Genomic DNA, 14867 nt, shown 5'->3' on the forward strand with positions numbered 1-14867 from the left:
GCCACTCTGGTCAGCCCACATGGTAAATTTAGGATGTATAAGAGGTTCAAATTTAAAGTTAGACAGAGGTCATTAAGAAGTACAAACTGTGTTGGTACTTAGCTTTTACGATGATGGCTTCGTTATTGTCTTCATAGTATATATTGGCTTTGTTGAGTCTAGGAGTGATTCCGCTGAGAGGTCCCCGTTGTTTTCTTTATGTTAGGATGAGAGTAACTGCCCTCCCCCCCCCCCCCCCCCCCCCCCCCCCCCCCCCCGCATGAACCATGGACCTTGCCATTGGTGGGGAGGCTTGTGTGCCTCAGCGATACAGATAGCCGTACCATAGGTGCAACCACAACGGAGGAGTATCTGTTGAGAGGCCAGACAAACGCATGGCTCCTGAAGAGGGGCAGCAGCCTTTTCACTAGTTGCAGGGGCAACAGTCTGGATGATTGACTGATCTGGCCTTGACACACCAACCAAAACGGTCTTGCTGTGCTGGTACTGCGAAAGGTTGAAAGCAAGGGGAAACTACTACATCTCTGAACAGTCAAAGGGACTGTGTCTGTAATACAATATCCACAGTCAATGTCTATCTTCAGGAGTTCTGGGAACTGGGGTGATGCAAAACTTGTTTTTAATGTGTGTATATTGTATTCCTTTGGTTTTTCTGTGAATATTTGGTCAGTAATTGATTTTCCAAATGTAAAGCTTGTCTGATATCTCCCAATTGTTTTTTCTGCAAAAGGTTACTGTAGCTACACTGTAACCTACAATACAAAATGTTTCATATGAAGGGAAGTAATGGTGAGGGTATTCTTAAGGTTCATAGGAGATAGATTTTACAATTTGGAAATAAAAATACAGGAATGAAAGTTTGTGCTGTACACATTCATTACCAAGTACCAGAAGAAACTACTTACCATTAGTAATAGGAAATATTTATTTACAGAAGATGCTTAATGTTTGCTCAGGAACCATTTATTACAATTAAAAGGAACAATAAAATAAAAAAGTAGAGAATTGGAATATATGAACAATTTAAAATCTTATTTATTAATTTCATTCAGAATTAAAATTTATCAACATTAAACAGAATCTAGATTGAATTAGGTATATAACAACCATCAGTGCTGCATTTAATTTCAAATTTGATACACCACAATTGTGTGGAATGTCAGCATATGGTCCAATTCGTGCTGCATAACCCATGACGTGTGCAACGTAGTGTTGTTCATGGGAAGTATGGAAGAGGTGAGCCATTGGCCCTAAGAGGAAAACAGGAAAAAAATTAATCTTTTTTTTGTTGGTGATCCATGGAGAATAATCTAAAATATACATTCTAAGTTCGGCAAACAACTTGAAAACATAAAATCCTATTAAAAAAAAAAAAAAAAAACCGAGATTTAAAGCACAAGAGCCATGTGAGAAATGTCTTCTTATCATATGCCAAAGCTGGAAGCAACAATGAACTACATACTAATCTTCAACTTTTCAAATTGGCTGTTCCTTCATCAGAAGTAGAGGCCTTTTTATAGGGTGCAGAAAATTCCATCAAGTGTTTTTTCCCCTAACAGTAATTTAGCATCTTTTTAAATTCATTATTGCCCTCAGTTAATGGGATAACAAATTAACAACACAAGCTTTTAAAAAAGCAAATAATCAATTCTTTCAAATTATGTAAGTGTCAAAATGACATTAAAAAAATCTGACCTTGAATCTACGAAGCAATTCAGTACCAAAAATAATTAATGGGCCTTTGATGACAAAGTGGCCACCTAAATTTAATTGTACTGAAAGCCTATGAAGTTTACTTTATTCCTTGGTGTTGCAGTTGAATAAAAATTAGGAGGTTTGTCTTTCATGAGATGACTTTGAATACTAATGTCCTGCTGGTATCTATGCTCTCTGTCAGGTCAGCTGATTGGTGGTAGTAGATTATTACACATGGCGTGCAATGTTATTCTGAGTTATCTATTTATGAAGTTATATGTAATTACAGCACATTTCAGTATCTCGTAATTGATTACAATTGTTGTTTCCATTTTTGCAGATATGGTGAGAGCATGTGTGAGTGTTTCTGGTTCTTGAACTTATGGAAACTACTTGATAACTAATCTTGAGAAAGTTTTAAGTAAATTCATGAAAATAAGATGCCACTAACCAAGGCTTCACAAATTTTTAAAATACTTGAAGTAGCTCAATCTAGCAAAATGAAAAATAAACATAAAAACCAGCAGACAAACAATTTTTACTGCTGATGAAGAAAAGCAGTTGTGTGATTGTGTGATTCAAATAGGTGCCTGTGGTTTCACATTAGTCTTGTTAGACATAAGGTTAACAATTAAAATGATGGTGGACAGAATGAGATGGATAGGAGCAACCTTTAGGCCTATCAATATTCCTGGCAAGTAGTGTGGTAATTCATTGGTAATAGTCACAAGGCATTTTTATCAATGAGGCAACGTGGCAACATAAATCCAGACAGAGGGTCTCTTACTAGAGAATTTGTTGATGAATATTTTGAAAACCTAAAAGGTCAATGGATGGTGTACCAACAGAACGCATTACAAATGTTGATGAAACGAACTTGTCTGATGACTCAGAATGTAAGACTGCACTTACTAAATGTAGCAATAATTATCCTGATAAGGTAATGAAACACTCCAAAACTGCAATCTCCATCACATTCTGTTGCACAGCTACAGGTACTTTACTGCTGGTATATGTTGTCCATAAGTCAAAAAATATGTGGTCCTTCAAACGGTTGGTTTGATGGGCAGTTCTTCACTGTGCACTTGCCTCATGCTAAAGGACTTACTGGTCCAGAGGTGATTATCAGAGATAATCTCTCAAGTATTTTTCAGTTAAAGTCATAAAAGCTGCTAATGATAATAATATTTCCTTTGTCTGCTTATCTCTTAATTGCACTTAGACTTTGAAAGTCATTAGCAAAATGGAGAACAAAATCAGGGATAAATAACAATTTACCAAAAAATGTTTTCCCTCCCTTATTAAGACAAACATTGACTCTAGTTGAAGTCACATCTTCTGCAAATTAGATTTCTGGATTCTGGATAGTGGTATTCTTCTCCTGGACAAGCTGCATATAACAAGGAAACCACCTGAAAAACTGTGCCAATCTACTACTCATCAATTTCACTGATCAGGCACAAGCTTCCTCATGCCAACATCTAGTTTTGTTATGGGAGACGGTCATCTATCAAAACAGCTGCATATACCTTGCTCTTCATAAGATGGAAAAAAGAAATAATAGGAGAATTTCAGAATAATACTTAAATGATAATCAGCTGACAGATGACATCCTGTATAAACTAAGTGCTAGTGGTGACAGTGGAGAGCAAGAGAGTTATTGACAGTAATTAACTGAAGAACATGAAGCAGAGCAACAAGCTGACAGGCACTTATATGATGTACAAAACTGTGCATAAAAGGAAATATGTTCTTCTGTTTGCTGGGAAGAAAATTATAAAATATTTTGTTGGACTACTTAGCAGTGAAGATGAAATTAAATTTTTGAGAAAATGGCACTGAAAACTGGAATCAGTCAGTCTTTTTTGCTTGACTTAATGTACCTGATGCATCAGGTGTTGTAAAAGATGATCTTTGCAGAGTTTCTCCTGAGCCTAAAGTGGATAGGAGGGGAAGACTGTCTTTTGGTGTTATATTTGGTAGTTATCTTACATCATTCATATATTTTATATAGTTATCTTATATCATGCTTTGCTGCAGGGATCTATGGCCATTTTATAAATAATATTTTACTTCTTTTGCTGAATGTGCTTTAATAATATGAGTGAAACTGATTCTGAAAGCCCTAATTTGGAATATATTGTACCTTTAATTACCTAACATTTGTTTTCCAGAATAACAAAATGTAGTCATAAAGGTGTCAACTATTTTTGTTCTATTGAAGGAAATGACAAATAATAATAATAATCAAGACTGTTAAGCAAGTTATCTGAAACTGATTTTATACACAACAAAATATTCTCTTGCTTATGAGAGGGTGTCATTGAAGAACAGTAGCTGGGACTTGCAGAGAATAGAAAAATAATTCAATTTCCAAAATGACCGTGATCAGCATGTGACTTTGAACACTGGGAAAATAAACAAAAAGACAAAAGGTGTGGTTAATTCATGATAATGAGTAACTTACCAGCTGCATATACAGTAACATCTCCTCCTCCATGTGATGCTTCATCTGTTAAAATTGCTGCCTGCTGGTGGTAATCAAAACTTGTGTAATCATAGTTTTCAGGGTTGTCACGAATTACTTCAGTTCCATTTATAACAGTATGATTAAATGCAAGATTACTTCCAGTTGAATATGTTAATATTGTATATGGAATATTGTCAACCGCTGACTTCTTAGCTATACCTAAAAATGAAAATTTTGTACAAGCCCTTTCTTACTAATTGTGTAATTATAAAATATGTACATTTCATTTACCCACAAGAAAACACGCTAAACAGATTCAAATCATGTGATATACTACTTTAAATATAGTGGTCAGTGTAATTACATTATTGTAGCACCATTCATAATTGTGTATTGAGTTACGAAGGAATTGTCTGAGAAGAAGAGATGTAACTTGTTAAAGGAGCAAAAGTATGGGAAGATATATTGAGAAATAGCCCTGTGATTCTTTCTGCACGTATTCAATGACTGTTTATGGTCAGTTAATAATGGTGCAACAAAATTTCACATAAAATAAATTACAATTAAATAAGTAAATACTAGACACTCAAAGAAATGATCAGTTTGCCTAATGCTGAGGGTCTTTTGGTGAAAGTAAACATAAAGTTGTCATCACCTGAAGATTCGTTTGAACACCACAGTGCTTTACTAGGCATGGTGCTATCGGAGATATTATGCTGTTACCTTCCTCTCACCTTTGAAATGACTTATCCAGCCTGTTACTGGTCGATTTTATAGATGGCAATTCTAGTGCAGTTTTAGAAAAGACTGATAATGAAGTTTTCATGAAAATTAATAAATGATCCTTAACCAACTCATTGTCATTAAACTCTGAAAACAATCTCAATGTATTTATAGAATGCAGTTTAAAGCTTATAAGTGATTTATGCCCAGCATATGCTTCAGATATAAGGGTGCAGAGCTAGAAGTGGTTGGTAATGTGTGGGATGACATGTTGCCAACATTGTTTCAAGTACTCTGCAGACATTTTGCTGGGAAGCCATTACACATCCTCCACACAGCCCTGATCTCTCCCTACACAATTTGCTTATATTTGGAGCCCTGAAGAAAGACATTAATGGCTGTCGATTTGCTTCTGATGAAGAGGTCCATGCCTGGGTACAATCACGTGCAACTGTAAATATTTTTCCATGAGGCAGTGACTGTCTTGTATCACAGGAGGGATAAATGTATTAAATTACAGTTAATACCTTTGAAATAATAAACAGTTTACTTTTCTTCCATCTGCCTCATTTTAATTTGATTGCCCTTATATTATGTGCATTGTGGATCCTGTTGGACATAGGTCACATAAAAATAAATAACGCTGTCATACTTATTTCCAAACTTATTTCCATTCCATAATTTCACATTTAATATTATAATGTTATATTGTGTTTGATCTTAGAATTTTAGTGAGTTATACAGGATGATAAACCTATTTTGTAGATGTAAGTGACATGTGCTATTGAGAACAATTCTCTGTTCAAGATTTATGCACTAGATTATCATTAACAATGGAGCTAATAAACTCACAGATGCTGTACAGAGCCTGACATGATTCCATTCGACCTATGGTCCAAACATGAATGCAAGAGGAAAAACTCCTAATAAATGATACAGTGGGAATTACCCTTTGCTATGCCCTTCACGGCAGTTTGTAGAGCACAGATGTATATGTGCTGTATGTAAATGTAGACTCTTGAGACTGTGCTGAATATTAGTGCTTTAAATTGCTGTTTAACACCTCTAAAACCAATTACTACACAAATTTTTAGCAGATGCATGTCACTTGAATGGTGGTAACGTTCGCCACTTAACATTTTCTGTCACTGTCTCTTATTTTGACCATCTTGTCAACAGGGATTTCCTCCACACAAAGGTATGTGCCACTGACAGCATAAACATATGACCAAATTTTTTGAGTGTTTGAAGAGGTCTTACAATAGCAGTTTTAAGGGAAACAAACCATCTTGAACTTTGAAAATGTTTTTTTACAAATACACACACTAAAAAAAGTTTTGCATCACCCCGGTTCACAGACTGGAAGATAGACATTGATTGTGGATATTGTATCACAGACAGTCCCTTTTACTGTTCAGAGATGTCACTAAACCTGCACAAAGATGTAAAAAACCATGCATGAGTAGTGCCTATTAGATGGAGGGGGTTCGACAGCCAATCAGTTCCAGTCATTCCATCAGGCAAGAGGTACACAACTCGTGTTGTCTGTAGTTCAACCATGCCTAGTCAGTCAATACTGCGGTTTGATTGTGTCCGCATTGTTACTTTGTGCCATGAAGCGCTCTCAACAAGGGAAGTGTTGAGGTGTCTCGGAATGAACCAAAACGATGTTGTTTGGACACCAAGGAGACACAGAGAGACAGAAACTCTCAACGACATGCCACGCTCAGGCTGCCCAAGGGCTACTACTGCAGTGGATGACCACTACCTATGGATTATGGCAAGGAGGAACCCTGACAGCAATGCCACCATGTTGAATAATGCTTTTGGTGCAGCCACAGGACATCGTGTTACAACTCAAACTATGCTCAATAGGCTGCATGATGCTCAACTTCACTCCCTACGTCCATGGCGAGGTCCATCTTTGCAACCATGACACCATGCAGTGCGGTACAGATGGGCCCAACAACATGCTAAATGGACTGCTCAGGATTGGCATCATGTTCTCTTCACCAATGAGTGTCACATATGCCTTCAACCAGACAATCGTTGGAGACGTGTTTGGAAGCAACCCAGTCAGGCTGAATGCCTTAGACACACTGTCCAGAGAGTGCAGCAAGGTGGAGGTTCCCTGCTGTTTTGGGGTGCCATTATGTGGGGCTGACATATGCCGCTCGTGGTCATGGAAGGAGCCATAACGGCTGTATGATAGATGAATGCCATCCTCCGACTGATAGTGCAACCATATCCGCAGCATATTGGTGAGACATTCGTCGTCATGGATGACAATTCATGCACCCATGATGCACATCTTGTGAATGACTTCCTTCCTGATAGTGACATCGCTCGACTAGAGTGGACAGCATGTTCTCCAGACACAAACTCTTTTAAATATGCCTGGGATAGATTGAAAAGGGCTGTTTATGGACAACATGACCCACCAACCACTCTGAGGAATCTATGCTGAGTCGCCATTGAGGAGTGGAACAATCTGGACCAACAGTGCCTTGATGAACTTGTGGATAATGTGCCATGATGAATACAGGCATGCATCAATGCAAGAGGATGTGCTACTGGATATTAGAGGTACCGGTGTGTACAACAATCTGGACCACCACCTCTGAAGGTCTCACTGTATGGTGGTACAACATGCAATGTGTGGTTTTCCTGAGGAACAAAAAGGGCAGATATGATGTTTATGTGGATCTCTATTCCAATTTTTTGTACAGGTTCCGGAACTCTCAGAACCGAGCTGATGCAAAACTTTTATTGATGTGTGTACATAGCCTTTCCAGCTGTAGGTTAATGTAAGTGAACATTTAAAACTTCAACATCAGGGTGGATGGCAAAAAACAAAATTTTACTTTTGTGCAAATACAGTATAGTAGAAAGGTCACATTGTAAAGTTTGTAGGTGATTTGTAGGTACACAGAGCTGCCAAATATGGCAGTAACAATAGTTCTAACCTGGCAGGCACTGAGTTCCACTAAGCTGGGACGGCAGATACAGGTATGGCATTCTCACTGCTTCTACTCTGTAGCAGTGTTTTTCAATCAGAGTGATTGGTGAATGATGGCAACCCATGACCAGATGTCTCCAGGGGTGAGAGATCTAGAGAACATGCTGGCCAGGGCAATGACTGAATACCCTCTGTTTTGAAATAGGTCAGGGCATCAAATGAAGCAATAGGAAACTGACACAGAATGAACACATATGAAGTGTAATATCAGATGTCAAAATTACCACCTGTGAGAACAAAGTGTGACAGTGTTCTGTACCCAGTGGCATCCCATACCATCAAACCAGGCGCTGGATCTGTATGATGATGATGCATGCAGTGCACATAGCAACGTTCACTCTCCTTCGAACTTCTACACATGGATACATCTATTGCGATGCTCTATGCAAAACTGGGACTCATTTGAAAAGACAAAATGGAGACACTCCTTTGTCCTGTGCAGACACAGAGTGCATCACAGTTGGTGCACCTTTCTTTGCTGTCTAATATTTCCTCATATACTGAAAACATGTGGTATTACACCTACCTATTTTGTGTAGTTGTTTTAAAATACTAATCATTTGCATATCCAAGCATGTACAGCAGTTCATAAAAATTTGGCATTTGTTTCATGCTGTCTTCATGGTGATGCAATTTAGTGGTCAGCAATATAGTCCGGTTCATAAGGAATGAGATCGTGAGTTTGGAGCTGGTAGGACATTGGCTGAGTTACTGTTCTATTGCGGCAATGCCATTGGCACGAGGGAGGGTGATGTGTAGGAAAATGGATTCAATAGTGACGAGTAGGAATCCAGGTGGTAATAATATTGGATGGTTGATAGTCAAGGAACTGGTTTGTGACATTAATATGGGAAGCTAGGCTGCAGGCAATTGGTTTGACATAAATTGAGGGTCTTGCTAAGGCCTTCAGAGACAGGCTGCAGTACTGGCACAATGAAGTCTCCTGGGACAATGTAGCAATACAGGTATGTGTACTCTATAGCTCTTGAAAAAAGATTCATCCAAAATCTAGCAAAGTTCTCAGTCTTGTTTCTGTATCTTTTGATGTCTGAGCTCCTGTACTATTAGGTGAGTTGTTAGCTTTACTCATTAAATTCTTTATATTACACCATGACTTTTGATTAGCATCTGCTAATGGACTACAACATTTTCAGATTTTGTTAAGTGACGATTTTACATTTCTAAACATTTAAAGCAAGCTGACAATCTCTGCACAACTTTGAAATCTTTTCAAGATCTGGCAGAGTATCTGTGCATATTTTTTGGGCAGTACTTCATTGCAGATAAACACAACAAGTCTGAATTTACTGGTATTATTATCTGCCAGTTCATTAGCATATGACATATAGCAGAAGTCTCAGCACATAACCTGAGGCACACTTGAAATTTCTTCTGCATCTGTTATGACTCTCCATTCAAGATAATATGTGGAGTTCTCTAGTATTAATAGTAACAGTTTTATTTGTCAGTCAATCATTCAGTACAATAGTATCAGACATGTCACGTTTGCATGGAGTTTAAAAATTTCACAGTTAAAAGTTTAAAAATCACACAATTACATGAATATATCAATAAAGCTGTCGATATATCTGGGTTCCTGGCCATCAATACCCAGGAGGAATACTCCAGTACTTGTGAATAAACACACTTTCATTACAAAATAATCACTGCTAATACAGAACAATAGATCTTACATCACTGCCACTGGAACAGGAGTACCAAAAACAATCAGTCTCAAAGAACTTCTACACTCCCTGGCTGATCCTCTCATCTCAATTGGTGGTGGGTGCCACAGAGGACAACACCCCCTGCTCCCCACCCCCTTCTCTGTTAATGCAGACACAGGGGCAAGGAGATGGAAGGGATCCCATTGAGGTCCATTGCCCTCGATCCTGGCATTGATGTTGACATCACCCACATTCAGTGGGATCTCAAATAAGCATAGGAACATTACATGTGGTGTCGCACCATTGTCAGTCATGCATAGGCTTAGAGAACATGGAGAGAGTGTTGTCATGCAGGTGAATGGTCAGTGCGCTGCACAATGATGGAAGATGTTGATGCTAAACATCACATCTGGTGCTTACAGTGGTGTATAGGCTGCATGCTTTCCTGGTGAGCTGCCACCAATCCAAGGTTTGATGGTAGTTTGTGCTGTAGTGGGTGAGGTTTGTACTAGAAAGGAGGTCACATTGAGAAGAGGGATGGAATCAGGAATCACATGAGATTGAAAGAGCTTCACATTTCGATGACTGTGTAAAAGGTATATCTGCTGGACCGACATCGTTTAATGTCCATGCAGGCTTCACCCTGTTTATAGAAATAGTCTGGCATTTATTGTTCAGTATGATGTCCACTGTGTTGTTGGACCTGACCAGGACATGGTGTGGACCAAAGTAAGGTGGCTACACAGCTGGCCGGATCAAGTAAACTCTGAGCATAATGAATTTGCAGTTAGCAAGTGTGTTGTGGATGAATGTTTGGGGAGCTAAATGTAGGTAGGGTAGAGGCATGTGCAGTCTGGAAATATGGCATCAAAACTTTTCAACCAATGCCAGTAATTTGGCTGAAGGCGTCGCTGATGAGTCGCTGACAAACTCGGCTGGGAGAGCGAATTGTTCCCTACAAAGTACTTCTGCCAGTGAAGCCTTAAGATCATTCTTATGCATGACACAGATTCCTAGTAGTATCCAGTTTAGCTCATGTCCACGGCTCCTCGTGATACATGAGTGTTGTCTTTAACATACAGTATCACCATTCTACAAAGCTGTTGCTCTGTGGGTCATAAGTGGTGGCATGGAATTTAGCCATGCTGCACAAGGAGTATAGTTTTTCAAACAGCTGGTACTTGAACTGCTGACCCTAGCTGGCTGTGAACGAATATGGACACCAAATCTCATGGTCCACATGTTAATAAAAGCTACAGAATTGGCAGTAATACTTCCAAGGGGCATGGCCTCCACCCATTGCATACTTCTATCAATAGCCAACATTACATATCTGTAGCTCTCGGATGGTGGTAGAGGGCCAATAATGTCAAGATGGACGTGTCTTCTGCATCCTTTTTGAACATCAGAGTTTGATAATGTTGGCTAATTATGATGCCCAACCTTATTTTTTGGCATAAGGTGCATGTGTGTGACCATGCCTGGCAGTACCTCTTAATGCCCAACCAGACAAAATGTCCTGTAATCAAATGTGTTGCTGCTTTAATACCAGGGAGTGCCAGATCATGTACTAATGAGAAGATTCCTCTTCGCATAGCATCTGAGACAATGGGGTGCAATTAACCATAGAGATGTCACAAATTATGGGACTGGCAGCCTTGGGTGACCATTATGTAACTATGGTAAGATTTGTGGATGTGACATGTAACAAGCCCTGCACTGCCCTGTCTTCTTACTGTAAGCAAGCCAACTCTTTGTAATTCCATTTGTAAGTAATTGCTGAAACCTTGGATAAGTAAGGCACCATCATATTTTCTGTTTCTTTAACATGCATGTCTGATGTCTGTGGTGTACTGACTAATGAGATCTGTGTGCTGAGAATAGCGGGGCAGCAGATCTGCTGTGGGTTATGGATGGCATCTGTGAGGGGCATGTGACTGGTGTATATGGTGACTTCTCTGCCTTCAATGTTATCCCAGAAGTACATCACAGCCTCGTATATTGTGAACAGCTCCTGTTTGAATGCAGACCACTTAAATTGCAAACTAAGTGGTTTCTTAGAAAAGAATCATAAAAGGTGGTTGGAATCACTAAATCATTGTGAAACAGTGCTGACCGCAAAATCACTAGCATCTGTGGTAATAGAGATGCACATGTCTGGGTGGGGGTGTGTGAGTGTAATGCCATATAATAAGTGACTCTGAGCACCTTGAAGGCTTGAATCACGTTGTCTGTCCACTGAACCTTTCATGAGTAAGGTGTTTGCTTACCTGCTAAGGCATCCATTAGTACAGCCTGAAGCAACATGGCCATGGGTAGGTGTCATCTATAAAAGTTTATGGTTCCTAGGAAACAACTCAATTCTTTGAATGTTGTAGGACTAGATAGGTTATGGAAGACATAAATCCACTTGAATGGCAGCTGGACGCCATCAGCATCTACCGTCTGCCCCAGGAATGTCATTGGTGTTATTGAGATTTTTCATGCTTGATTTCCACCCCATTGCCCTTCAAAGCTTGTACGACTTGCTGGAGATGTGATTTATAATCCTTTATCGAGGTTGAAAAGATTAAAATATCATCCAGATTTGCATAGCACAAAGGCATCTTGTACAAGACTGAGTCAATGAACCATTTCCATGTGTTCCACATCCTTGAGTCCATAAGTCATGAAACAGAACTCAAACAAGTTGAAAGGGATGATCAGTGTCATTTAGGAATGTCTCTTGGAAACATGGGTTATCTATAAGTATGCTTTATGACAGTCAGTCACACTAAAGACCCATGCACTGTTAAGAAGTTGTGCAAAGTCCTGTATGTCTTGAATATGATAATTGTAAATGATAGTTCTAGCATTAAAGCACCTGTAGTCACCACACAGTCGCTAAGAACTGTCTTTATTGAGTACAAGATGACTGGGGGACAGCCAGTTACTCTCTAAAGGGCATATTGTTCTGTTTTGGAGAATATGGGTGGCGCCCATTCTAACTCTGCCTCTGCCAGCTATGAATGGGGCTACTGTCGCAGTATTGCTCCCTGCCCTGCTCCCTGGTGTTTTAGATGCTGGCATGAGATGGTGATGCTTCTTCACTTGGAGTGCTTGGTCAGTCAACCAGAGTTTGACATCCAATGGATCTCTCATATGGGACAAAAGTTGTAATTTTAGTTCTGGAGGCAATTTCACTAACCATAGTATGTACAGAGCAATGTCTGGCACATATTCTGGAGTAACCATAGCATGTAAACATCACCACAGCTGCAATGGGCATCTGTCCTCATAGATAATTAATTGCATGGCATTTGCCATAGGATGAGAAAGACAGTCAATAACAATAGCTTGAACCATTTCATATTTGTGGAATGAGCAAGTCACACATTAGAGCAGTGTTATTGTGAAGATGACTAATGAGGCAAATACTTCTCAATTATCTATTATTCCAATCTCGTATAGCTTGCGGAAAGAATGAACACCTACATCTTTCTGTACAAGCTCTGATTTCTTTATTTTATCATGGTGATCTTTTCTCCCTGTGTAGGTCGGTGTCCACAAAATATTTTCGCATTCTGAGGAGAAAGTTGGTGATTGGAATTTCGTGAGAAGATTCCGTCGCAACAAACAATGCCTTTCTTTTAATGGTGTCCACCCCAAACCCTGTATCATTTCTGTGACACTCTCTCTCATATTTTGTGATAATTCAAAACATACTGCCCTTCTTTGAACTTTTTTGATGTACTCCGTCAGTCCAATCTGGTAAGGATCCCACACTGCACAGCATTATTCTAAAAAAGGATGGACAAGCATAGTGTAGGCAGTCTCCTTAGTAGATCTGTTACATTTTCTAAGTGTCCTGCCAATAAAACGCAGTGCTGTGGGCATCTAATAGGCTACCCACTAAAATGAACCACATTGTTGGGTTGTCTTTGTGTACTGAGGGCAGCTTACAGCATCAACCCAATGGGATGTGTTGGATAGTAACTGGTTGAACTGGTAGTCTTGACTGCTGTGTGTCAGGCAGATTCATGTGCAGTTAAATGAAGTTTCAACTGAGAAGGGTAGAAGTCAATCTGTGTTACACCATCATGTAGCCTGAGGTTATCATGGCATTGGAAAAATGCTGTCCACACATACCACATAATGTGGAAGATGCAGATGTTTGGGCATCTGGCACAGCAGCAACAATCAGCATCATTGGAGAAAATGGAATGCATTTTGTTTAAACAGTTTAAATGTGAACTTGTGCAAAACAGATGTGTGTAAAAATTCAGGCTGGGCTTGTGAATATTGACCTGCAAGCAGAAGCCAAGGTATGTTCATGGACTGTGGAAAGTGCTCTTTAGGGATTGTAAGGCAGACATCACTAATTCCCATGACTGGTGATGTTCTCTGAGGTGGATGCTCAGATGTGCTCGAATGAGGTGTGTCGTAGTCTCTCCACCTAAATGTATGTTATGTCTGTTTCTCTTGTAAAACCATCATCCAGATGAGACATGTCACTCGCGAGAGTGGTAGCAGGGACTGTGTGCTGCTGTACTCCTTGGTTGAACTGTCCACTTGTAGTCTGTCATGTGGTTGGCCATACGATCCACAGTGCTGGTTCCCATGGTAACTGCGCACTTTAGATGAAGACCCAAACACAAAACAGGATCATAACTGTGGATATATCTAGGTTCCTGGTCATCAATAGCCAGAAGGAATACTCCAACACTTGCAAATAAACACACTTTAACTTAAAAAAAAAAAAACCACTGGTAGTACCAAACAATAGAGCTCCCATCGCTGCCACTTGAACAGGAGTACCAAACACAATCAATCTCAAAGAACTGCTATACCTCTCTGGTCAATCCTCTCCTCTTGACTGGTGCTGGTCACCACAAAGTCAATAATTATCTTAATATAGGTACATAAGAACATTGTTATACACACAGATGTTTTTAGCATATTACATGGAATTACAGAAATATATATTAATAGGTAGCTTGCTTATTTATCTTAAAATAGCTACTTAAAAACAATGAATACATACAGATGTACACTCATCAGCCATAAAATTATGTCCAATTGACCTACCATCAATATAAACCCATCCACGCCATAGAATCATCTGTGAGGAATGACTGCTAGTCAGACAAGTGCACGGTTCATGTAGTAGCAGTGAGTGTGCTGTCCATGTGCTATCTAACTGAGTTTGACCGAGGGCAGTCTGTGATGGCCTGGAGGCTCAGGATGAGCATTTTGGAAACTGCAAAAATTGTCAGGTATTCGATGAGTGCTGTGGTGAGTGTCTTTAACATGT

The 14867-nt window shown here is 39.4% G+C and overlaps 1 protein-coding gene across 1 annotated transcript in view; it reads right to left on the reverse strand.

The window, feature by feature from the left end:
* Window positions 1-984: 984 nt before the first annotated feature.
* The window catches only part of LOC126185028 (alkaline phosphatase-like), a 206518-nt gene continuing 192635 nt past the window's right edge, over window positions 985-14867 (reverse strand). Inside the window, exons 8-9 of the mRNA XM_049927761.1 lie at window positions 4163-4384; window positions 985-1250 (exon numbers count right to left, since the gene is read on the reverse strand). Of these exons, the coding sequence (XP_049783718.1) occupies window positions 1045-1250; window positions 4163-4384 (428 nt within the window). The 3' untranslated portion in view covers window positions 985-1044. The remainder of the gene's footprint in view (window positions 1251-4162; window positions 4385-14867) is intronic.

Source organism: Schistocerca cancellata, chromosome 4, assembly GCF_023864275.1.
Source record: "Schistocerca cancellata isolate TAMUIC-IGC-003103 chromosome 4, iqSchCanc2.1, whole genome shotgun sequence".
Lineage (NCBI taxonomy): Eukaryota > Metazoa > Arthropoda > Insecta > Orthoptera > Acrididae > Schistocerca > Schistocerca cancellata.